At 41.9% G+C, this 26,893-nt stretch overlaps 1 protein-coding gene across 1 annotated transcript in view; it reads right to left on the reverse strand.

The window, feature by feature from the left end:
- The window catches only part of LOC141145209 (uncharacterized), a 140,363-nt gene that overhangs the window by 95,767 nt on the left and 17,703 nt on the right, over positions 1-26,893 (reverse strand). Inside the window, exons 2-5 of the mRNA XM_073631705.1 lie at positions 18,294-18,356; positions 14,985-15,032; positions 12,756-13,025; positions 226-516 (exon numbers count right to left, since the gene is read on the reverse strand). Coding sequence (XP_073487806.1) covers positions 226-516; positions 12,756-13,025; positions 14,985-15,032; positions 18,294-18,321 — 637 coding nt within the window. The 5' untranslated portion in view covers positions 18,322-18,356. The remainder of the gene's footprint in view (positions 1-225; positions 517-12,755; positions 13,026-14,984; positions 15,033-18,293; positions 18,357-26,893) is intronic.

The raw sequence follows: 26,893 nt of genomic DNA on the forward strand, positions 1-26,893 counted from the left end.
GACCGACATAGACACGGGACGAATGTCGGACTTTTTATTTTGAACCGGCAAATGTCTCCCGACTTTTGGCCTGTTTGTGCCCGGTTTTAGTGCTTTGGAGAGAGACAGATAAGTAAACGCTATGTATATGTGCTTTGCTCAAATTCCATGACTAAGGTTTACAACCACTTTAATGTGTATAATATGTAAAAAAATGTATATTTATCTAATATCACAGAAACTTGCCTGATATGTTGACAAACGCAGTACGTGTGATAGAACTAATCCAGTTTCCACGCCTCTTTGTCTGATAATCACAGCTATAGTTCCCACTTGACCCTGGTAGAGAGGTATCTATGTGTAAGGTTGCATTTCCTGTGCAGGACTCCAATGAAAAGATTTTCTGCCCATTCTTGTAAAATCTGAGTATCTTTTGTTCACGGCCTCTGAAGGTAAAGCATGTCATACCAACAGGCTGCCCAGCCATATACATATCTTGTGATGGCTCCAGTGAAACTATGGGTGGTGGTGGTAGGGCTGTAGCAAACAAAAGCAAAAGATAATTAGTCCACATGCAACATACTAAAGATACTTTTGTTTAACCTCTTAAATACCAGCCTGTATTACCTCTTTATCCAGGCAATTTCTCAGTTTTCAGCACTGGGGTACTTTGACTGACAATTACTCTGTCAAGCAACACTGTATCCAAATGAGTTTTATATAATTTTTTTAAGACAGACGGAGCTTTCTTTTATTGGTATTTTTATTTTTTCTTGTAAAAAAGGAAAAAAAAGGCCAACAAAAATACAATTCCCCTTATTTTCTGTTAAAATAAAAATGCCAGAATAGCACAAACACTCCCAAAAGACCCTTTTGTGGAAAGTAGACTCCTCAAGGTGATCTCATTTTTTTGCCACAATTTTCTGAAAATGAAGAAACATGCCAGTACTGAGAAGTTAAACATGGAGCTTGGTAATGGTGAACTAGACACATGAATGTAGAGGTCATGAGAAGAGGAAGGAGGAGGTAAAGTGGTTAATGTACTGGTCACATACAGTGGCAGGATGGAGATTAATGGAGTTATTGTTCAGAAGTGCAGGACAAGGGAGGTAAAAGGGTTAGTATATGGGTCACACGCACACAACATGGAGATAGCATAGCTCCAAACTGTCCCTGATTTGGAGGGACTGTCCCTGATTTGGAGCAATGTCCCTCTGTTCCTCTTTCCCCCTCAATTGTCCCTTATTTTGGTCTGATCTAAAAAGCTGTATATAAAATGCACTTTTTATCAAAAAGTGTTTTACAGTGCTAAACCTTTCATCCATATTCTAAATTGCAGCATTTTTTAAATTTTTAAAGCCAATATAAAGGCATAGTAGTGGTAAAAAAAAGCCCTTGTGGATTTAATTAACCCTTTTTTATGGTTAATTCTCCTTTAAGAGAATGTGGCAGGAGGTGTGTCCTATGCCTACATACATTTGCTAGTAGGTGTCCCTCATTCCCATCTCAAAATGTTGGGAGGTATGAGTATGTGTAGGAGAGGAGGGGGACATGAAAGGGTTAAAGAAATTGATTCCTGTTTTACTGAAGAGAATTAATCAGTCTGCAGCTGATGATCTATTCATTCTGTCCCCAGTCACAGGTACTTGATCTATCTCCTTCACCTGTTGTAAGTGGAAGGGGAGGGATCAAGACTGTGAACTCTACCATGTGATTGCTGTGATGCCCAATCACAGCAATCCCATGGTTACCAGTCCCTTGGATTAACTTGGTACAGTGTCTCTGTGTAGCAAGCCATCTAATAAAAGCATTTAATAACAATCTTAATAATGATTCATTCTCTGCTGACTAGTCAGTGGGTATTGATTCTGTCTCTGTTGATGTGTTTGTGGTTGTGACTGTGCCGTACTGATTTGGTCTCTGCAGACATGTTTCTGGCTGTGTTGGTGTTGTATTGATTCTGTCTCTATGGACTTTTCTGATTTTGTCAGTACAGTTTTGATTGCATCTCTGCGAAAATATTTCTGTTTGTGTCAGCATGGTACTGATTGTGTATCTGCACACATGTTTCTGGCTGTGTTAATACATTATTGATTGTGTATGTAGCACCCTCCTAGATAGGCTGCTAGGCCAGGTAAATTTAGTTATCTTAGCTCTCCTGTAATCAGTGGAGCAGCTTGTGATTATTTTGTGCTGTTCTGGGTTTCACTGGTTTGACAGGTTTGAATGCTTCTCCCTTTTGGAGGAATCCTGGAATGTAGTGGGTTGGGAGAGTCAAATAGACAGCCTGAATATTTATTACAAATGCTTTTTATTAGGGTTTTAAAAAAGAAAACCACATACAATAGTTGAGGCTTCGAATATAAAGGCACTAAAAGACTAGGCATCCATAGTCTCAAGTCAGCAAGGTAAACAGTATACAAAAGCCTCATACAATTTTTGTAATAGAACAAGAAAAAATATAAAAGCATAGCAAATCCAAAGAGCGCAATGCAAAAATAAATAACCAAAAAAGAGAAAAAAAAATTTGGTAGGCAGCATAAACGTAACTACTTGCTTACTGGGCACTTAAACCCCCTTCCTGCCCAGGTAAATTTTCAGCTTTCAGTGCTCTCGCACTTTAATGACAATTGCACGATCATGCAACACTGTACCCTTATGAAATTGTTATCATATTTTTCACACAAGCAGAGCTTTGTTTTGGTGGTATTTAATCACTGCTGGGTTTTTTATTTTTTGCTACAAAAATTATAAAATACCGAATTAAAAAAAAAACGTTTCATAGTTTGCTATAAAATTTTGAAAACAGGTAATTTTTATCCTTCATTGATGTGTGCTGATGAGGCAGCACTTATGGGCACTGATAGGCTGCACTGATGGGCATGGATAGGCTGCACAGATAAGCACTGATAAGGCGGCACTGATGGGCACTGATAGGTGGCACCGGTGGGCACTGAGAGGTGATACTAAGAGCCCATTCACACAGGGGCAACTTTGGATCTGACTTCAAGTAGCCCCAAGTCGCCCCTAGTCGCCTCAAGTCGCGCTACACGAAAAAATCAATGTAAGTGAATGGATCTGTCTTAATGCACACTACTGCAGTCGCTCCGACTTCAGAAAAGGTTCCTGTACTACTTCAATTCGACTTGAAGGCAACTTGTACCCATTGATTTCAATGGAAGTTGCCTCCAAGTCTGATCACTGTTCATACTGAGGCAACTTTACAGGAAGCAGAAAAGAAACAGAAAGTAATTTCCTCCACTAAACAGCCAGCCCCCTCCTTCTCACACACAGCTGATAAGCTCTGATTGGCCACTTGTAAAGTTCCCTGTCCTGGAGGCATCTTCAAGTTGTGTTGTAAGTTGCCCCAAGTCGTGCTGTGATTCATACTCAAGTCGTGTCCAAGTTGCCTCCCAAAGTCGTGCTGGAAGTCGTGTTGCCCCTGTGTGAATGGGCTCTAAGAGGTGGCACTGATGGGCGGCACTGATGGGTGACACTGAAGGTCGCTGATAGGTGGCACTGATAGGCGGCACTGATGATGAGGCACTGATGGGCACTGGTTGGCAGTACTGATGGGCACCGATAGGTGGAACTGGTGGGCATTGATAGGGGGCACTGGTAGGTGGCATTGATGGGCACTGGTAGAAGGCACTGATATGCACCTGTAGGTGGCACTGGTGGGCACTGGCAGGTGGCACTGGAGGGCACTGCATATCAGCAATGCCTCTCCCTGTTCGGGACTGATGTCCCTCTGTCAGAAGCCGGTGATCTGTTTTTTTTTCCCTCATGCTGTCAGCATGAGGGAAAAAAAAGGCAATTACTGATTTTCTGTTTACATCACATGATCAGCTGTCAATGACTGACAGCTGATCATGTGGTAAGGGGCCGAGATCGGCCCATTACTCCGATCTGTGATCAGCCGAGGAGTCTCATTGTCTTGGTGATCACAGAGCACGTCGCGCCCCACATGGGGCACGCAGGCAACTCATGCACGGGAGGACGTCTATTGATGCCATCCCGGCAATTAAGGGCCGTGCTGTAGCCGTCATACTGATATCATAACCAGAGGTTTAGTTTCAGACACAGACCGGTAGAGAGGGATAAAATCCCAATGATACACCTCTGTAGTAATTGTTTCAGGATACCAATATGAGAGAATGTAAAACTTACCAAAAAAACAAAAACATTTACAATTACCAATAATCCTAAAGCAAAAGGGGTCGGAGGGTAAGAGAGCCTCCGACCAAGAAAAAATATGGGGAAGGAAAAATTTCGGTTTTGGATAGATTGAGTTTATGGAAGTGGTGTGACATCCAGACTGATATATATGATAGTAAATTAGTGATACGTGAGGAGACAGAGGGAGTGAGCTGAGGGGTAGAGAAATAGATTTGGGTGTCATCAGCGTAGAGGTGGTATTGGAAGCCATGGAATGCTATCAGCTGACCCAGGGAGGAGGTGTAGATTGAAAATAGGAGAGGTCCAAGAACAGAACCTTGGGGGACCCCAAATGAGAAAGGAAGAGGAGAAGAGGAAGTAGAGTAGTAGGAAACGCTAAAGGTGCGGTTGGATAAGTAGGAAGAGAATAAGCGAGGAGTACAGTCACGGAGACCAAAGTCGTGGAGTTTTTTGAGGAGGAGGGGGTGGTCAACCATATCAAAGGCAGCAGAGAGGTCCAGAAGTAGGAGTACAGAATAGCTTCGATTGGTTTTGGCCGTTAGTAGATCGTTTGTTAGTTTTAGGAGAGCAGTTTCTGTGGAGTGTTGAGGACGAAATCCAGACTAAAGGGGATCAAGAAGGCTATTATCAGCGAGGTGGATGCTTAGTCGGTTGTAGACCAGACGTTCGAGGAGTTTGGATAAGAAGGGGAGCAAGGAGATGGGGCGTAGGTTGTTAAGATTGGATGGGTCCAGTGAGAACTTTTTAAGTATGGGTCTGACAAGTGCATGTTTTAGAGAGTTGGGGAAGATGCCAGAAGAGAGGGAAAGATTGAAGATGTGGGTTAGAGAGTGTAGCATAGAGCCAGAGGGTAAAAGTAGCATTTGTGAGGGAACAGGATCCAGAGGGCAGGTGGTAAGGTGGACATTAGCAAGTAGTTTAGCAACCTCGTCTATAGTGGTGGGGCTGAAAGAGGGAAGTAATGATTGTGCATGTGGGCATGAAGTGTGAAGCGTGGAAGGTATTGGAACAGTAGAGATCTCCTCACAAATTGTATCAATCTAGGTTAGTGCAGGATAGGGTTGAGATTTTGTCGTAGAGGTTGTCGATAGCAGAGAAGAGAAGGGTTGAGATGACGTAGGTTTTTAGGCAGTTGGAGGGAGAGGAGGTGGAGGAGAGGGAGAGAGTGAAACTAATAAGGTGGTGATCAGAGAGAGGGAATGGATAGTTACAGAGGTTGCATGGAGTGCAAAGGTGAGAGAAAACAAGGTCAAGGGTATTGCCTTCGGAGTGAGTAGAAGTATGTATCCATTGCTTCAGGTCAAAGGAAGATGTTAGGCTGAGAAGTTTGGAAGTGGCAGGAGTGTTAGTATTAATAGGGATATTGAAGTCTCTGAGAATGATTGTGGGGATTTCAGAAGAAAGAAAGTAGGGTAGCCAGGCAGAGAAGTCTTCAAGAAAGGTTGATACTGGTCCAGGGGGCCTGTAGATCACAGCTATCCTTAGAGAAATGGTACTGAAAAGACGAATGCAGTGTGCTTCGAAAGAGGAGGGTGACAGAGAGGGAGGTGGGTGTAGTACCTAGATAGATAAAAGGGGATATTGCGAGCCACAATGGTATATTGCCTCAAATGTGGAAATCACCTAGCTGCCCGCGCAGAACACGTTTCATATGCCGTGCAATACAATGTATACAAAAGATACGCTGCGCTAAGGTGAAAATGTCAATCTGTAGATCATTAATGCATATGTGGTATACTGAAAATACCGCATAAGCGGCTTATCCAGCCACAGTAAGGCACAAAGGATATATGTATAAAAAAAAAAAAAAAAAACTTTAAAAGTGATTATAAGGTGCAATGTGTAAATAATATACTAGATATATACCATTTGAATAAGAGTAGCGATGATTAAACTCATAACTGTATATATATAATAAATGAAAAATTATTTATATAATCTGAAATTTACCGTGTAAAAAATATATATAAATAATATCACAGTGATAAGTGCAAAAAATACAACAAAGTGCCAAGTGCCACACAATGAGTGTGAATATCAAATCCAAGATGTGATACGTGGTTAATAAAGTCCAATTTATGAAAGAAATGCACATAAAGTCCATAAAAAGAGTTCATAAAAAATCCAACGTGCGTGCATTAATCTTAGTGCTCAGAATTCCATGCTCAAGTGCCATCCAGTGACCCCCCCAGGGACAGCCGCTCACCTCAGAGCGTGCAACTCAGCTGTGAGACTGAATCTAAACACGCTTATGAGCCATCCCACAGCTCAGTGATGGAATCCAGATACACAGTATTCAGCAGCAGCTCCACAGTTAGGAATAAGCGAAAAGAAAAAGAAAAACTGGATAGTGTGATATTGTTTATAAATGTTTATTGGAATAAAAGCTCCCCACATTAGGGTACTCACATTTGCAAGGTGCGTGAGTGCACCAATCTGATAACAGTCTCCAAAGTTTGCCTCAAAGTTTGCCTGTCAGGAGGGATAAGCTGTGCATCTCATCTCAGGGGAGGGGCCAGGACGGAGCACGGAGCCTTTCACTCCAACAACACTAGAATATACCCTTAGGCTGGGTTGACACTGCTTGCCGGAACGGCTCACAGCAGGGGTCCGGTGTGTCCCTGTTCACCGTTTCAGGTCCGATTTCAGTCCGAAATTTTTGGCTAAATTCAGACCTGAAATGGACCAAAAGACGCACAGGACCCCTGTGCAAATTCACACCGGAGCCACTCCGGAGATGTGTGAACCGGCTCCATAGAGAGCCGGTCACAATCTCTGACATGCGAATTGGATGCGGTGAAAATCGCATCCAATTCGCACTAGTGTGAATCCAGGCTTAAAGTAGAATTCCTCTCCATTCCCCTGCAGCCATATAAAAAATGTTTGTGTTGCACTGTCCCTTTATGTCAGTAAATCTAACACACAATAAATCATTCAAATAAATTAATACATAAGACATAAATTACATTACCAAAAATATTCGGACTCCTGCACTTACACGCACATGAACTTTATTGGCATCCCAGTCTTAGTCCATAGGGTTCAATATTGAGTTGGCCCACCCTTTACTGCTATAACAGCTTCAACTCTTCTGGGAAGGCTGTCCAAAATGTTTAGGAGTGTAAATATATAAAAAAATATATCAGCGCACATATGACACAAAAATAAAAATAACTGAAGCAGCTGAACACCAGGGTAAACGATCAAATCCCTCCAGATAAATAAATAAAAAAGGTGCAGCGCTAAATCAATAAATGACCATAAAGAAAATAAATGACCATAAAGAAAAATATATTAACACAGGGAGCAAAAGGAGTGTCCAATAATAAATGTCCAAATAAGCTGGCATAAATCCACCAGGAGTGTGATGATAACAGCAAACAATTGTGACTGATACTGGAACCCTTCACCATGAATCGAGTGGCCTCTCACCTGGTCCTAAAGGTAATCAGGCAATCATACAAACAGCAGGTAGCAGGAGATCTTTATCACAAGGGACTCCTCCGGGTGATCAAGTGGCAGGTGGGTATCATTAGCTGATCTGATACGCCCCCTCCGCTACGCCCATCAAATCCCCGCCTCTAAACCGTTAAATGCATATTTATTTATGTTTAGGAGTGTGTCTATGGGAATGTTCTTCCTCCATTCTTCCTCCAACCCAAATTTGCTCATCCATATCTTTATGGATCTTGCTTTGTGAACTGGTGCGCAGTCACGTTGGAACAGAAAGGGGCCATCCGCAAGTTGGGAGCCTGAAATTGTCCATAATGTCTTCCCTTCACTGGAACTAAGGGGCCTAAGAGTTCCCTTCACTGGAACTAAGGGGCCAAGCCCACCCCCGAAAAACAACCCCACACCATAATCTCCATAAAGACATGGATAAGCGAGTTTGGGTTGGAGGAACTTGACTGGCCTGAACCTCAACACGTTAGAACACCTTTGGGATTAATTTGAGCGGAGACTGTGAGCCAGCCATTCCAATACTTATGGTAATATCGTGTATAAGACATATTTTTTGTATAGTTCTATGTATGATATTTTGTATTTACCACTTCCCGACCGCCTCCTGTACATATACGGAGGCAGAATGGCTCTCCTGCGCAAATCGCCATATATGTACGGCGGCTCCTTTAAGAGCCATAGGAGGTGGCCACCTGCGATCACGGGCATGAGAGCCAGCACAGGGATTTGTGTGTATAAGCACACAAATCCCTGTTCTGACAGGGGAGGAGAAACAGATTGTCTGTTCCTACTAAGTAGGAACAGCGATCTGGCTCCTCCTCTAGTCAGTCACATCCCCTCACAGTTAGAAACACACCTAGGGAACACATTTAAAGCCTTGATCGCCCCCTAGTGTTAACCCCTTCCCTGCCACTGACATTTACACAGTAATTAGTTCATTTTTAAAACAGGGTAAGAGACACTTGGGAAGGGAAAAGCTGCACACCCCAAATAGTTTAAAAATGGGAATGTACCCCCAAAGGTGACGGGGCTTTCAAAGCAGCGAACAACAATGCAGATGTTGTATGGTTTAAAGGGTAGCTTTATTGAACGTAGGACATCAGAGTAAAAACATGAACTGTATACATCAATTTAAAAAACACAGGAGCATGTACAAAGCTATACATGAATCATATGCTACAGAAGCGCTTGGGTAGTTCTGACGCGTTTCAAACCCATCGGGTCTTCTTCAGAGGAAATGCATGCGCTGTGGGAGAATTTTATGTACATGAGGAAATAATACCAATATAGTGGTGTAAAAATCAGTCTACTGAACACAATTTATGATAAAAGATTTTTGAGCATAATTACCGAAAGGTATATGTATAGCTGAGTCTCCTATTTTTTGGAATTTCAAAGCAGCCTTCACTGAACGGTCCCAGCACTAAGGCCCACCGGTCAGCCACCACCCCCAGAGGGGAGGCCTGAGCAATAACTGTGCGACCAAAAGGACTCAGAAACAGAGAAGAGAGAAAAGAAAAAAGAAAAAAGAAAGAAGAAAAAAGAAACGGAGGGAGAGGAAGGGAAGCAGGGAGGAGGAGGGGAAGGGGGGGGGGGGAGGAACAAGGGGAAGGGAAAAAGGGGAAGGAAGAAAAGGGGAGGGGGGGGGAGGGGGAAAAGAGGGGGGAAAGGAACAAGGGGAAGGGAAAGGGGGGGGGAGAAAAGGGAGGGGGGGGAGGAAGAAAAGGGAGGGGGGGGGGGACGAGGTATGGGGAGGGGAGAAGGAGAGAAAAAAAAGGGGGAAAAAAGAGTGAAAGGAGGTGGAATGGAAGGGGAAAGAAGAAAGGGGAAAAACACAAAACGAAGAAAAGGTAAAAGGGAGGGGGTTCTACCTAGGCCTAGGTGATGACAAAAGGACAACAGAGGGGAAGGGGATAGAGAGAAAAGGAAGATTGGTCAGCAAAAGGTGCATGAGTGTGGGAATCAGGTTAAAAGGGAAAAGACATTTAGTGCATACAAAAAGACCAAAAGGGAGTGAGGACAAGTGAAAAGGAAAAGAAGGAGAGTATTGTGCAGATTATTAAGGATAGTGTGAAATTAGGAACATGGTGAACAGTGGGAGAGAGTGTAGCAATAGTGAATAATAGGTTGTGAGGTGCCAAAATTATGAATTTATAAATTTACCTCGAAGTGCCGAACATATCATGACACCCAGTGTGCAGAAGGCAGTCTGTGAAAGATTGCACCAAATGAGGTATAATAGCTGTGTGTGGGATTGTAAAACATGTTACAATCAAATTACCAATACAAAAATCAGTTGAATGTGAAGATTCAAAAGTACCTGGATTTCAGGAGCCTCTAAGAAAAAAATGTTTCCTGCTGGGACTCTGGATGGCCAATGGGGATCCCAATGAGGGACCCGCACTCTTTAAAAATAGCGGCCTCTAACGCTGATTGGTTGCTACTGGTGAGCCACAGGTGCATGCCATCCACCCCCACCTCACTCACCTGTGCGAGGGCAGTGCTGACTGTCAGCACTCCATGTGTGAGTCACCCGGCGTTCCGAAGGACTGTGTCCAGGTGTTCTGCCGAGAAAATTCCGCTCGGCGTATAAGTTCCCCCCTCTACTGCGCCTGCGCAGTAGGTATCGGCGGAAATAGCCGAAGCACAACAGCTGAAAATCAGCTGTACACGGCGCCTGGAAGAGGGCCCCTCGCGAGCTCGCTTCGCTCGCCACGCTTCGGGCACGGCCTCGCTGCGCTCGGCACTTTTAGATTCCCCCTCTAGGTCCACTTGGATGGTGGGGAAGGAACCTGGACCCAGAGCGCAGGCGCCGTGTACAGCTGATTGAAGCATTTGAGCTTCGGCTATCTCCGGCGGCTGAGAGTAGTATGTACTGCGCAGGCGCTGTGCCTGCGCAGTACAGGGGGGAACTTATCCGCCGAGGGAACATTCTCGGCAAGACACCGGCTCCGCCGTCCCTGCCGACGCAATGACGTGGCACCCTGACGTCACGTGCATGCGCGCGCACTCACATGCGTGCGCAGGCACGGGAGCGGCGCCCGGAAGGGTCCGGAATGACGCTGGCACTCATGCACCTTTTGCTGACCAATCTTCCTTTTCTCTCTATCCCCTTCCCCTCTGTTGTCCTTTTGTCATCACCTAGGCCTATGTAGAACCCCTCCCTTTTCCTTTTCTTCGTTTTGTGTTTTCCCCCTTTCTTCTTTCCCCTTCCATTCCACCTCCTTTCACTCTTTTTTCCCCCTTTTTTTTCTCTCCTTCTGCCCTCCCCATACCTCGTGCCCCCCCCTTTTCTTCCTCCCCCCCTTTTCCTTCCCCTTGTTCCTTTCCCCCCTTTTTTCCCCCTTCCCCCCTCCCCTTTTCTTCCTCCCCCTTTTTCCTTTCCCCTTGTTCCTCCTCCTTTTTTCCCCCTTTTTCCCCCCTTTCCTTTCCCCCTCCCCCCCCTTCCCCTCCTCCTCCCTGCTTCCCTTCCTCTCCCTCTGTTTCTTTTTTCTTCTTTCTTCTTTCTTCTTTTTTTTTTTCTTTTCTCCCTTCTCTGTTTCTGAGTCCTTTTGGTCTCTTTTTTTCCTTTTTTCTCCTTTTTTTCTTTCAAGCTTACAGTGTTCATATACCTGTTTTTGTTTCAATAATCTCGACTAAATTCATTAATATAATTAATTTTGGCAGAACTCAGACCCAACAGTCTGTAGATAAACTCTGCAAATATTACTAATACCACTATTTGACCTAAAAAACTTCATAGAAATTGACGAGACTATTTCCTCTACACGCCTCCACTGATGTTGCTGTTTGATACTTAGGTCGCAGGTGCTGCTGATCCACACGCCCCCTGCCATCGGCGGGGGCTTTTCCTAGAGGTGAATTATCGTAAGTCGCACAGTTATCGCTCAGGCCTCCCCTCTGGGGGTGGTGGCTGACCGGTGGGCCTTAGTGCTGGGACCGTACAGTGAAGGCTGCTTTGAAAATCCAAAACATAGGAGACTCAGCTATACATATACCTTTCGGTAATTATGCTCAAAAATCTTTTATCATAAATTGTGTTCAGTAGACTGATTTTTACACCACTATATTGGTATTATTTCTTCATGTACATAAAATTCTCCCACATCGCATGCATTTCCTCTGAAGAAGACCCGATGGGGTCGAAACGCGTCAGTACTACCCAAGCGCTTCTGTAGCATATGATTCATGTATAGCTTTGTATGTGCTCCTGTGTTTTTTAAATTGATGTATACAGTTCATGTTTTTACTCTGATGTCCTACGTTCAATAAAGCTACCCTTTAAACCATACAACATCTGCATTGTTGTTCGCTGCTTTGAAAGCCCCGTCACCTTTGGGGGTACATTCCCGTTTTTAGTTCATTTTTATAGCACTGATCGCTGTATAAATGTCAATGGTCCCAAAAAAGTGTCAAAAGTGTCCGATCTGTCCGTCACAATGTTGCAGTCCTGATAAAAATCGCAGATCGCTGGCATTACTAGTAAAAAAGAAATAATAAAAATGCCATAAGAATGCCAAAAATCTATTCCCTATTTTGTAGATGCTAGAACTTTTGCGCAAACCAATCAATATACGCTTATTGCAATTTTTTACTAAAAATATGTAGAAGAATACATATCGGCCTAAACTGTTGAAGAAATGTTTTTTTTTTTTATATAAAAATTGGGATATTTATTATAGCAAAAAAAATTTCAAAATTGTTGGCTTTTTTTATTTATAGCACAAAAAATAAAACCCGCAGAGGTGATCAAATACCACCAAAAGAAAGCTCTATTTGTGGGAAAAAAAAGGACGTCAATTTTATTTGGGTAAAACATTGCACGACTGCAAAAAATGGCCCGGTCATGAGGGGGGTAAATTCTTCCGGGGCTGAAGTGGGTAAATACCCCGTGGGTTCGGCTTTTCTGTTTTATAACACATGGTAGGAATGCACTAAGCACTGTTTTATTCATGCATGCCCCTACAGCTACCACTTGCTGAAACAGGGGAGATCTTTTCTTGCGTAGGTTAGTCAGAATAAATGTTAGGAAGGAGGAGGAAGCATTTTTTTTGAGTAAGTAGGGTTTGACCAGAATTTAAGATAAGGATACCCTTAACACAATAATAGTTAAAATGGTAATAGTAATAATTTACCATACACATGGATTGGTTTCTTGTTGCTTCTTGTAGAGCTGGAATTGTTTTGCAATGTTTCACAACTATACAAACCACCATCAGAGTTTTCAAGGCTTTGGATGTCGAAAGTTGAACTATTTTGTGTGCTGATTGAAATATAATCCTTAAAAAACTTGAAGCCTTGTTTCTTTGGTTTGTTTGGAACCGAGCAATTTATCGTGACAGATTCTCCCATTAAGTACCAAGGGTGACTTGGTAATAAAGTTAGCACTGGTGCTGTTTCCTCATCTGTGAATTAAAAAAAATTTACATTTAGTGTGAAGTAAAAGACAGGGCATATCTCATGTTTGATGATAAATAGTGAAATAATCTCTAATACTAACTTTTTTGTACTTATATAGTTTTCTGTTACCTTCTTTAACATAGATATTTAACTTAGCAAGACACCATAATGAAGAATGACATTATTTTAAGAAGATGTTTCTGCATGAGGAAAGCGTGGGCCGAATGTGTAGCTAAATAATATCCACTTTTGCAACAATCAACTATGGTACTTTAAAAACTTGCTCCACGCACTAAAATGACTTATCAAATTTTGCTTTCCTGTATTGTTCTGCTGGACCAATATCAAAACTTAGATAGCAGTGCAAGCTCTGCTTATCTCTTATAATATTTTTAGTTTAAATAAGAAGCATGGCCAATGCTCTTTTGTTCATACTTCTATGGGTCACAGAAGGGCACTTAGTTCTGCACTCCTGTAACCCAGATTCAGCCGATAGCAGGCTAAAGTCCACTGTTGGCTGATGTCACAGAGCCGATCCAGGCTTTACAAGGATCACAACAATAATATTGGGATCCACCCAGATGTCTGACTGGCAGCTAGCTCAGCCTCTCAGCATACCACTCCCAGTTCCCTCCGCAGCCTGGTGCTCCAGTGAGCGCTGGAGGGACAGAGCAGGGAGCTGCTGACTGTCACCGCTCTCTGCTCACTGAAGACCGAGAACCAACCAGCGGTCATGTGATCACTCGGTTCTCAGTGTTAAAAGCAGTGGGGGACAGATGCAGCATTGGACCAATACCGTATCATCTGAGTATAAATGTTTGTTTTTTTCAACCCACACTTCTCTTTTAAAGTGGTTATAAGCCCCTATATGTATCCAGTGTAGTGACTAGCCTCAGGTGATGCACAGAGATGAAACAAAGCTTCATACATAAGTTGTACTTGTTTATCTGCAGCCCTCTCTTCTCTACATTAGCTCCATTAAGTCCAGAATTTAGACAGCTTGTCAGAGCTTCTAGGGGAGAGGATGAGAAGCTGAATTCACACACTTTACAGCTTACCATACACATTATAATCTCATAGTACAGTCTCCTTTAAAGGACTATTTAATGTTTTAAAATAACTTTTATTTTATAACATTAGTATAGCAATACAGACAATAGTTATTTTTCGTCGGTCTGCTGTCCATCCCTTTCCACTAGAGAAAGGCCAAACACCCCCCTGTTCAGTTCGCAGCAGAACTCCCGAACGGGAGAAAAGTTCTGCCCCGAACCACAATCTCCATTGAATTCTATAGGAGTCAAACATGAGAAATCAAAAGTCCCCATTTTGAAGGCTTATGTGTAAGTAATTGGCCATACAAATTGTATAGGGGTCTGGGTACTGCCCTGCAATTTTTTTTTTAATTGTTTTTAAAGGAGCAGTAATTTTATTGATGCTTAAAGTGAAACAATAAAAATGAAAAATTCCTTTAAATATTGTGCCTGGGGGGTCCTCTTAGTCTGCCTGTAAAGTGGCGCATCTGTAGCATGTATAGAACATGCTGCAGCAAAAATTACATTTCTAAAGAAAAAAACTAGCCAAATCACATTAAAATTGACTTGCGGTTGCAATTGCCAGCACCCAGCTATTTAAAAAAAATAAAGGAAAAAACAGCGTGGGGTCTCCCCAGTCCATTCTAAGGGGAACCCCACGCCAAAATTAAAAAAAAAAAAACGGCGCCCCCCCAAATCTATACCAGACCCTTATCCGAGCATGCAGCCTGGCAAGCCAGGAAAGGGGGGACGGGCGAGTGCCCCCCTGCTGAACCATACCAGTCCACATGCGCTCAAACTGGGGGGGGTGGATGGGTGCTTTGGGCATGGGTGCATTGCACCCCAGGGTGCTGGGGGATTTAGCCCACCAGTTTCCTCTAATAATTGAACTATCAATATCATTGAACGATCACAGGACAGAAGAATACATACATGATTGGTCTAAGTAATTGCAGAGGCATCCAGAAAGGCATATTATCACTGAAACACAAAAGATGGAGAAACAGTATTATTCTACAAATTTTATACAAAAAAAAAAAAAACAAGAAAAATCTGACTATATTGGTCAGATAAGGATTATACAACCATATAAAAACAATGTGTTTATTACAAAATAAAATTAAAACACCACAAAATATACTGTATATGCATGATTTATTTATTAGAAAAATAGATAAAGACACATAATCTTAGATCTATCTATAACAATAGATCTCAAAGATGTAGTAATATCTAGTACCAATACATTATGAATGAAAATTATGATGACTTTTGCTCATTTTTTTATATTTTAATGTTGCAGTTGTATGGTTAATGCATTGCTTTATATTATTTTTTGTTTCATTTGAAACAAACTCTGGTGTACACATCAATCTGTAATTTGAATGTTGCCCCGATGCACCTTGCAAATACACCTCGACAGACATGATTTCAGTGCAGCACAATGTACAGATGTGAACCATCTGTGCATTGTGGTGCAATGCATTAAAAAAAGTGAACGAGCATTAAGTTTGCACTACCAGCACACTCAAATGAATAAGCTGCATTAACACAGTGGGGTTGATTTACTAAAGGCAAATAGACTGTGCACTTTGAAAAGTACAGTTGTACTCTGAAAGAGCAGTTTCTCCAAAGCTTAGTAAATGAGCAGAAGTTCTGCTGACTTCCATAAACCAATCATGTGCCAGTAAAAATGCTGTTTTTTTCTATTTTTCTTGCGCCTGATTGGGTATTCTTTGCAAAGTGAAGCTTTACCTCATCTACTCTGGGGCAATTGCACTTGCAGAGTGCATTTGCATTTTGCAAAGTGCACAGCCTATTTGCCTTTAGTAAATCAACCCCAGTGCATCTAAATGCACGCAAACACATTGCCATGATGCACTGCATAGCTTTTTTTCAGCTTAAGGGTCAGAGCACACTGGCGATTAGAGTACAATGCTTTTGAATTGCTTTTGCCACATATTTTCTGGTGGTCACTTTATGTGTGAGAATACATCAATATGGGCGATACTGCTTTGTAAATTTTCAGAAAGATTCTAGAAATTTTGTGACAATGAATGGTCAATGGAGGCGTTCCATGTACAGAACACTTCCAGGATGCCATATTGCATTGAAAATTGCAGTGCTGCAGTTTCAAACAGAAAGGTATTTTTTAATAACCTTAAATTACAATATGGCTTGTGTAACAAAATTATATGCTTTCATTTTTTTTCTTTTGGTCCAAAAAAAAACAATATAGAGTGAGGGCATCACCTGTTGGATACATGGTAGCTTGGCCAATAAATATGGCCAGAAAGTGAGTGTGGCTTCACATTAAATGGCTGGTAGTGTCGCCCTTTTGCCTTTCTACTTTGCTATGTTTTAGACAGAATAAGGCCTTGGGGTGCACTAAAGAGAAAGTAAAAAGTCCCATCATTGGTCAGTCAGTGGAAGTACAATATGCCATATTGTTATGCCCCGTACACACGGTCAGAATTTCCTACAGGGAATGTTCGATGGGACCTTGTTGTCGGAAATTCTGACTGTGTGTAGGCTCCATCACACATTTTCCATAGGAATTTCCATCACACAAAATTTGAGATCTTGATCTCAAATTTTCCGTCAATAAAATCCGTTGTCGGTAATTCCGATCGTGTGTACACAATTCCGACGCACAAAATTCAATGCATGCTTGGAATCAAGCAGAAGAGACGCACTGGCTATTGAACTTCATTTTTCTCGGCTCATCATACGCTCCATCACACATTTTCCATAGGAATTTCCATCACACAAAATTTGAGATCTTGATCTCAAATTTTCCGTCAACAAAATCCGTTGTCGGTAATTCCGATCGTGTGTACACAATTCCGATGCACAAAATTCAATGCATGCTCAGAATCAAGCAGAAGAGACGCACTGGCTATTGAACTTCATTTTTCTCAGCTCATCATACGTGTTGTACGTCACCGCGTTCTTGACGTTCGGAATTTCCAACCAACTTTGTGTGACCATGTGTAGGCAAGACAAGTTTGAGGCAACATTCGTCGGAAAAAAAAACATGAATTTTGTTGTCGGAATGTGCGATCGTGTGTACAGGGCATAAGTGTCAATGGATGAAAAAAGCCCAGTTTTTGTCAGTGGAATAAAAAAAAGTCCTGTTGCTGCTGTCAGTAAATTATAATAGGCCATGTCTTTGATGTCAGTGGGCTATAAAATAACACCCTCATTGGTGTCAGTGGGATAAAATGAGCTCAATAGTTGGAGTCAGTGAGATAATATTTGCTCCTTCATTGGAGTCAGTGGGCTAAATTAGCGCCATCGTTGGAGTTAGTGGGATAAAACAAGCCTCGTCTTTAGTGTCAAAGAGATAAATAAAACCCAGCTTTGGGTGTCATTGGTCTAAAATACTCTAAGCCCTGCCATTGGTGACAGAGGGATAAAACAAAGCCCTGTTGTTGCTGTCAGTGGAAACAATAAGCTCTGTTGTTGGTGTCAGTCAGATAAAATAAACCTCATTGCTAATGTCAGTGGAATAAAATGAGCCCCATTGTCAGTGGGATTATATAAGCCCTATCATAGGTGTCAATGGGATAAAATGAGCCTCCTCTTTGGTTTCAACTGGATAAAATAAATTCTGTTGATTTCAGTGGGATAAAAAAAGACACATTGCCAGTTGAAGTAAAAATAAGCCCCATGGTTGGTGTCAGTGGAATTGAAATAGGCCTCATCCTTTGTGTAAGTTGGATAAAATATAGTCATGTTGTTGAAGCTTTTGAGAATGAAGAAGCCCCACGGTTGGTGTTGGAGAGTAAAAATGACCCATCGTTGATGTCAGTGCAAAGAAAATAAGCCTCACATCATTGGTGACAGTGGGAGGCAAAAAGGCCCCATATTGTTTATGTCAGTGGGAGAAAAATAAAACCCATTTTGTTGGTGTCAGTGTGAATAAGCCCAATAGTGTTGGTGTTTGAGGGAGGAAAATATGTCCCATAAAACTGATGCCAGTGGGAGCAAGTATAAGCATTGGTGTATTTAATGGAATTTAATGGGATGCTGCTCTGCCTCTTAGCTAAAGCCAGAGTTATGCTGTGACTATCAGGCAGGACTCGAGTTCATGAAGGACAAGGATAGTGGCAAAGTGACAACCGACAAAAAAAAGGTCAAAGTAATTTGTATCCAACTAGTTAGTGTCCACTAAAACATGTAATGTCACCTCTGGGTTGGCCTGTATTTACAGAAGTATTTACAGATTTCTGTACTTACCAAATAATACTGCACAGCTAATCAACATGTTGTCAGGAGATTATGAACGTGACTTGAGGGAGCCTAGGAAGGTAAAGTCATATACACATAAATGGACTCACAATTACCACAATGACTTTTAATAAACATGGTGTAACATATAACACTTATCTCTGCAAAAAGTGACATGACGAAAGATTACAGCAATGTAAACTTCTTCCCAGGTAAAAAAATTAATGTATTCCAATACCAGCACCCTTCCTTTCCCAAATGCACAATCTCTATCCTCACATATGTAGATTCAGATACACATTACAGGGGATCACAGCTATAAAGCCTTCCCTCACACTTTCACTTGCCACTGATTAACGCTACAAAATGCAACTGGCATTTACTCATGTCGTTTCCATCTAGCTGTCTTGCAGAAGTGTTATGCCCTGTACACACGATAGGATTTTCCGACAACAAAATCCATGGGATTTTTTCCAATAGATGGTGGCTCAAACTTGTCTTGCATACACATGGTCACACAAAGTTGGTCGGAAATTCCAAACATCAAAAACACGGTGACGTACAACACGTACGATGAGCCGAGACAAAAGAAATTCAGTAGCCAGTGCTGCTCTTCTGCTTGATTCCGAGCATGCGTGGCATTTTGTGAGTCGGAATTGTGTACACACGATCGGAATTTCTGACAAGAGATTGTGTTGTCGGAAAATTTTATAGCCAGCTCTTCATTTTGTATAGAGTAGGAGATAGTTAAAGTGCTTTCGGGTTTTATTGCCATTTGTGTCTTATTAGGGAGATTTCTCTTCACTTCCTTCCATGTAGACTTAACAGGAAGTAAGAGATTAGCTTTCCAATATTAGGGAAATCAAGTGTGTCCCCATTAGAAGATTTCCTCTCTACTCTTGTTTTGGTTGCAACTCAAAATTTTGGTATCACACTCACTTTTATTGCCAGTGACATTGGTGATCAATATGATGATCAATACGATTAGAGAGAGTGACCTTCCCAGTTGGGGACACAGAATGCAATTAAAACACAACAGGAGTTCTAACCTACTCAACAATGTATCCACATTTAAAAAAAAGGTTTGCCTTTAGTTCTATTTTGAATAAAAAAAAGACCCTTTTATCGTATGTGTGACAACCATTAGTTGTGGCTGACACAATCTCATCAGATTCAAGACTAAAACAGTTCCATTAAAGTGTTTGTTAACCTAAAAAGAAAAAAAAAGAAATCCTGTTTCTTTAAAGCATTTTATACAGCACAGTGCTTGTGCTGTGTCATTTGGCTCCCTGTATCACCTGAAATACCTGGCTGATCCTGCCTGGTTCTGCTCTCCCCTTTGTACACTGACCCCAGTGTATCATGGCTGCTGAGCCCTGACACCGTGGTCAGTTTACGTGCCTCCATCATTCGCTGTCTCCTCTGTCCTCTCCCCCCTCCCTTTCTGCCTGTCAGCTCTGTGTCCGTGCCTGCCCCCTCCCCTCCTGTTGCTCAAATTACTCTTAATTTTTTACAGTATCCTCTCTGTTTATTCATGTAATTTGCCCTGTGTCTGTGCCTTATAAAAATGATGCAGCTATATACCTGATTTGTGAGCGCCTCCTGCCCTCCTGGCTGACGTCAGCGGGGGATCCTCGGCACTGCCCGCTGCAGCTGTCAGGCCGAGAGAGGAAAGAGGCGGCAGGTCATGTGAGCGCCAGTCGGCGCTCACAAATCAGATATATAGCTGCATTATTTTTATAAGGCACAGACACAGGTCAGATTACATGAATAAATAGAGAGGATAACAACCACTTTAACTGGGACTTTAACTGGCAAAATGTTAAACTCAGTCTAGAAAATTCTTATCCATCATCTATCAAAATCTGATCCTTCGTATGATAAATGTGTATCACAAAATAAGATTTAGATGAAGGATGATCAGATAATGGATGAGAATTTATTAGATGCAGGGTGAGGGTTTGCTAGATGATGGATAAGAACTCAATTGTAATAATCTAAGACTTATGCCCCGTACACACGGTCAGATTTTCCGACGGAAAATGTGTGATAGGACCTTGTTGTCGGAAATTCCGACCGTGTGTGGGCTCCATCACACATTTTCCATCGGAATTTCCGACACACAAAGTTTGAGAGCTTGCTTTAAAATTTTCCAACAACAAAATCCGTTGTCGGAAATTCCGATCGTGTGTACACAAATCCGACGGACAAAGTGCCACGCATGTTCAGAATAAATTAAGAGACGAAAGCTATTGGCTACTGCCCCGTTTATAGTCCCGACGGACGTGTTTTACGTCACCTCGTTCAGAATGATCGGATTTTCCGTCAACTTTGTGTGACCGTGTGTATGCCAGACAAGATTGAGCCAACATCCGTCGGAAAAAATCCATGGATTTTGTTCTCAGAATGTCCGATCAATGTCCGACCGTGTGTACAGGGCATAAATATTTCAATTTCTGCAAAAGCTTAATTGCTACTGGTTCTGTTTAATGTCAGCTATCTAAGCATACATCTGCAACACATTTTATCTGTTCTGGTGTACAATGAGCTGCTAGCAGGTGCAAAGTGTAATTACTTCTAGGGACCTGCAGCAGCACTTCAAAGAGAAGTATCACCACAACACAAACTTGGTCCTGTTCTGATCTTTGTTGTCATTGCTGAGCAACCATGGTGGACAGCTTGCCCCCCTCCCTCACTACTGTCCAACCACGCTGCTAGCAAGGAGAAAAATACATAATTGGGTGCGAGTGACAGCACCGAACTTTCTAAAAATTTTGCCTGCCTGTGAAAAAGGGAATGAGCAGAGCTGGTATTAGTAGTTGAAACTCAGGGGAAAGATGTGTGCAGCAGCCAGCCAAGAAGACAGAGTGAGACAGAAAAGGATGAAGAGGAAGATTATGATAAGAAGGCGTACTTCTTCTATGTGAATTAGCTGATGAAAGGTACAGAATAATGTGAATTCAGAATGTCCTTTAATGGCTTCTGTGTCTCCAGTGACAAGTCAGTGAGCATTGAGCACAGGCCCAGTACAGGAGGTGGTGGTATGAAATACCACCACAATTTACATAGGATTATTCTGGATTGGATTACCTAAACATAGGCACATTACTCTGAATAGGAAATCTGAAGCACTCAAAGGAAAGGGGGCAGTGGCTTCAGTGCTGACTGTAGTTCCCCTATAGGAAAACCCATAATTTGGGCTTCAGCCAGGGGTGAAGCTACAGCCAGAATAAGCAGAAAAAATGAGGTACATTTATTATAACTGAAGCAGCCAGAATCTTTAGCAGCTGTGCATGGCAACCAATCAGCTTCTGTCTTCAGCTTATTCAGTTAAGCTTTGAAAACAAAATATAGAAGCTGACTGATTGTCTTGTACAGTTGTTCCAGATTCTGGCTGCTTCAGTTTTGATAAATTACTTTTTGTGCTAGGGGTGCTCTGCTTGTGTAGCATGCCATGCTCAGTTTGAATTACAGTGTATCCTTTCCTATCTGAGCTTCCTCCCATTGTGTTAATTATTCCTGTTTTTTTTTTCTTTTTTAGTATGGTGTATCCAACTTGCATTTTATGTAGGTTATTTTAGAAATAGATACTATCAACATCCTTTAACATATCTTGTAAAAGACAATGCCCTAAAGTATATGTCTAAACATATTTAATACATCACTGCAATACATCCATATGTCCACATTTTTTTCTCTTTAAAATATACGCAAGTAAAAGAAAATATCTATTGATTCCAAGCAGTGTTGTCAGCCAAACCTTAGTTCTCTCTTGATGGACTACAAAAAACTCCTCCCTCTCTTCATCTCCTTAACATAAAGGAGAAAGGGTGGGGAATAAGGGTTAACTTAGGCAGGTATGACAACATTCTTTGTGATTTAAGTGCAGCAGAGATTGGGTTGTGAGCCTATACAGGAAGATAGGAACACATTGGATGCCTGGTAGGATCAACAGGTATATGGTGTTTGTGGTCAGAGGGAGGAAAAAAATCTTCGGTGTCAGTAGTTAGTAGACATAAAAAATACCCTGGTGTAAGTGACCACTAGGAGGACAAAATACCCTGTTGTCAATCATAAGTGTAAAGAAAAAATACTCTCCTGTAATATTGGCTCACAATATCTAAGAATGAATTCTAAGCTTGGTTACATTAGCTGACTTCATACCAAAGGAATGTTAATACAAACTGACCAAATGACCAAGTCCTTAAAAGGTAATGCTGCTTTCAAGGGGGGTGGGTCAAATGTTACCAGCTAGTCCTGTATATACCACAACCAAAATATAATAGTCAGTCCTGTACCAGGGCAAGTAAGCACCCTGTCTGATCATCTGTGCCATGGCGCAAAGGCGGAAGACTCTGTGGCGAAAAAAGCATCTATAGCCATGTATTCTTGTTATAATTTTCTAATATCACATTTGTTATCTGTATCTGTCATTACTTAAAGGGGTTGTAAAGGCAGAAAGTGTTTTTTTTAATGCATTAAGATAAAAAGCCTTCTGTGTGCAGCAGCCCCCATCGCCCCCCCCCCCCCCAAATACTTACAGGGACCCCATCTCAGTCCAGCAATGTCCATGAGTCCTTTGGCCATCCTGGACTCTGCCTCCTGATTTGCTGAGACACAGCAGTGGCTCCATTGGCTCCCACTGCTGTCAATCAAAGTAAGTTAGCCAATCAGGAGAGAGAGGGGCAGGGCCTAACCGCAGCTCCATGTCTGAATGGACACACGGTTCTGCAGCTCAGCTCGGGTGCCCCCATGTAAGCTGCTTGCAGGAGGGAGGGGCCAGGAGCAGTTATAATAAACGATTGCTGAAAATCTTACTTATTACGTAACTATGCCACCTGGACTAACTTGTTGAGGTTTTACCTTAGCAATGATCTATATCAGGGACCATGTTGTCTTGCATACACACAATGCACTGGGTGGTTGGTAGAATGATTGCATCGTAGAGTACATGTAGTTCAAACAATCTGCCAGTATCTCAGCACTGGTTACTGTCCTGCCTTACATTCTAGGTAAAGTGCGTTGGGGGTCCACATAGCAGACTTAACCTGCGTGTCGGGTCTTCATTAATCTGTATAAAGCCCTACATTTGTTTATTTGTTTATCTGTTTATCTGACACACTTTGAACAAGCGAGGATTGTTCGCCGCTCTACCAACTGTTCTTTATTGTTTTACTAAAACAATTAATAAAAACCATTGAAACAGAAAAAAATGCCCTGACACCAATGTTACAGAGAAATCGCCGGTTATACTTGCCGAGAATGGAGCCCTCCAAAAGGGGACTGCCCTTGGCAAACAGGCATTGATTTACCTGCTCTCCCATTGAGAACAAGTAGATGGTCACCCCTTCAGAGGTAAACAAGTCCATTGATGCATGCAGGTAAGGAAAGTTTCAGCAGAAGAGATTACACAAAATAATGCTTTATAATGGTTTTTTTGTCTTTCCAGGATATCTGAACCCATTTTATGGCATCTGATTCAGTGCGGAAGGTGAGAGGAAAAATCTACATACTCCTCCTTCCTCTCTGCTCAAACTCCTTTTTGAGCAATGTCTGATTTCCCATGCTGAGTGTGGTTTCATGTGTTCAGGGAACACTGGGAATGTAGTTCTCAGTGACATCTTTTCTCATGTTGATTTAAATCTATAGTGCGGTGTGTGTTTTTGAAACATTCACTTTACCCTCAAACCAATTGTGCTTTTTTGCTTATACCATGTTTGTACAGGTGCATCTCAAGAAATTAGAACATCATCAAAAAGTTAATTTATTTTAGTAATTCAATTCAAAAAGTGAAACTCATATATTTTATATAGATGCGTTACACACAGAGTGATACATTTCAAGCATTTGTTTCTTTAATTTTGATGATTATGGCTTACAGCTAGTGAAAACCCAAAATTCAGCATCTCAGAAAATTAGAATAATGTGAAAAAGTTCAATATTGTAGACTCATGGTGTCACACTCTAATCAGCTAATTACCTCAAAACACCTGTAAAGGTTTCCTGAGCCTTTAAATTGTCTCTCAGTCTGGTTCAGTAGGTTACACAATTATGGGGAAGACTACTGACTTGACAGTTGTCCAGAAGACAGTCAATATCACCTTCCACAAGGAGGGTAAGTCACAAAAGGTAATTGCTAAAGAAGCTGGCTGTTCACAGAGTGCTGTATCCAAGCATATTAATGGAAAGTTGAATAGAAGGAAAAAGTGTGGAAGAAAAAAGGTGCACAAGCAACAGGGATAATCGCAGAGAGAATTGTGAAGCAAAGGCCATTCAAGAATTTGGGGAAGATTCAAGAGGAGTGGACTATGGCTGGTGTCAGTGTTTCTAGAACCACCACACACACAGATGTATCCAGGACATGGGCTACAACTGTCACATTCCTTGTGTCAAGCCACTCCTGATCCAGCTACAATGTAAGAAGAGTCTTACCTGGGCTAAGGAGAAAAAGGACTGGACTGTTGCTCTGTGGTAATTTTGCATTTCATTTGGAAATCAAGGTCCCAGAGTCTGGAGTAAGAGTGGAGAGGCACAGAATCCAAGTTGCATGAGCTCCAGTGTGAAGTTTCCACAATCAGTGATGATTTGGGGAGCCATGTCATCTGCTGGTGATGGTCCACTGTGTTTTATCAAGTCTAAAGTCAGCGAAGCCCTCTACCAGGACATTCTAGAGCAGTGTTTCTCAACTCTAGTCCTCAAGGCGCCCCAACAGGTCATGTTTTCAGGATTTCCCTCAGATGAAACAGCTGTGGTAATTACTAAGGCAGTGACACTGATCAAATCACCTGTGCAAAATAATGGAAAGCCTGAAAACATGACCTGTTGGGGCGCCTTGAGGACTGGAGTTGAGAAACACTGTTCTAGAGCACTGCATGCTTCCCTCTGCTGACCAGCTTTATGGAGATGATTTCATCTTCCAGGAAAACTTGGCACCTGCCCACAAACTCGGCTGACCTAAACCCCAAGGAGAATCTGTGAGGTATTGTCAAGAGGGAGATGAGAGACACCAGACTCAACAATGCAGACAAGCTGAAGGCTGCTATCAAAACAACCTGGCTTCCAAACCTCCTCAGCTGTGCCACAGCCTGATTGCCTCCATGCCACACCACATTGATGCAGTAATTCATGCAAAAGGAGCCCCAACCAAGTATTGAGTGCATACTGTACTGTACTGTTTTAGTAAGCCAACATTTCTCTATTAAAAATCTTTTTTTTTATTGGTCTTACGTAATATTCTAATTTTCTAAGATACTGAATGTTGGGTTTTCACTAGCTGTAGGCCTAATCAACATTTTAAGAAAGAAATGCTTGACATATATCACTCTGTGTGTAAAGTAATCTATATAATATATATGTTTAACTTTTTTAATTGAATTACTGAAATAAAATATCTTTTTGATGCTATTCTAATTTTTTGAGATGCACCTGCATAGGCATTGTTTATACAGGCATACCCCACTTTTAAGTACACAATGGGGTTTATTTACTAAAGCTGGAAAGTGCAAAATCAGGCTCACTTCTGCATAGAAACCAATGAGCTTCCAGGTTTTATTACCAAAGCTTAATTGAAGAAGCTGGGGTTAGAAGCTCATTGGTTTCTATGCAGAAGTGAGCCTGATTTTGCACTTCCCAGCTTTAGTAAATTAACCCCATTGTGTACTTAAAAGTGGAGTATGCCTGTACCACGTTTAAAGTGGTTGTAAACCCTTACAATCCACTTTTTGCTACAATTAAGCCTATAATAAGGCTTAACTGTAGCTACCCCGGATATCTCCTAAACCTGGTTTAGGACATATCCCTTGTATCTGCATGTGCCGACGTCATCGGCACATGCGCACTAAAGCAATGGCACGTACGTGCTGTTTGCTTCAGTGAGTGTGCCATTACCGGCGGCTCCCACGTGCATGTGTCATTGCGGCGCCGGCCAATCACAGCGCCGTGATACCCGTAAGTAACTCAGGGGAGAAATGTCATCAGCCAGTGCTGTGTACGGGCATCGCAGCGGGGGGCTTCGATCTCACTTGAGTATTACATAATGAGCTAGTATGCTATGCATACTAGCTCATTATGCCTTTGTCTTGCAGGTCTTTTTTTATGTGGGTTTACAACCACTTTAACTGCACACATTATGCAGGTATGGCCCATTCTTGTCACTATCCAGATACATGCCCTGAAAAATGCCATTCAATCATCACTAGATTGCATGTAGACTGGAAGTGGCTGCAAAGAGACAGCTGATCAAAATCACTTTGATGCAACAAAGGATGAAGAATCCATGCAAAGTATTTTATTAAAGCAAAAATTGCAGTTGTTTATTGTACACAGTGTGTTAGGAGCCTATATGTTTTGTTTAGGGTGTACATCTGTTTTAATAGTTAGTGTTTTAGGTTTGAAGGTCAGTTGAAAGCTCATGTACTATATTTACTTGTTATGCAGTCAAGCTGCATAACAAGTAAAATAATGTCATTTTAAAAAAATGTTTACTACCGTACGTCTATGTGGTTTGTCTGTGGCTTGTGTCTGCAGCATTCTGTAAAGCTGAACTGCTGTTCTTATAGAAGCGCACAACAATCCTGATCTCCAGCAGTCTGACACCCCCCTCCACAATA

Source organism: Aquarana catesbeiana, linkage group LG01 (assembly GCF_042186555.1).
Source record: "Aquarana catesbeiana isolate 2022-GZ linkage group LG01, ASM4218655v1, whole genome shotgun sequence".
NCBI lineage: Eukaryota > Metazoa > Chordata > Amphibia > Anura > Ranidae > Aquarana > Aquarana catesbeiana.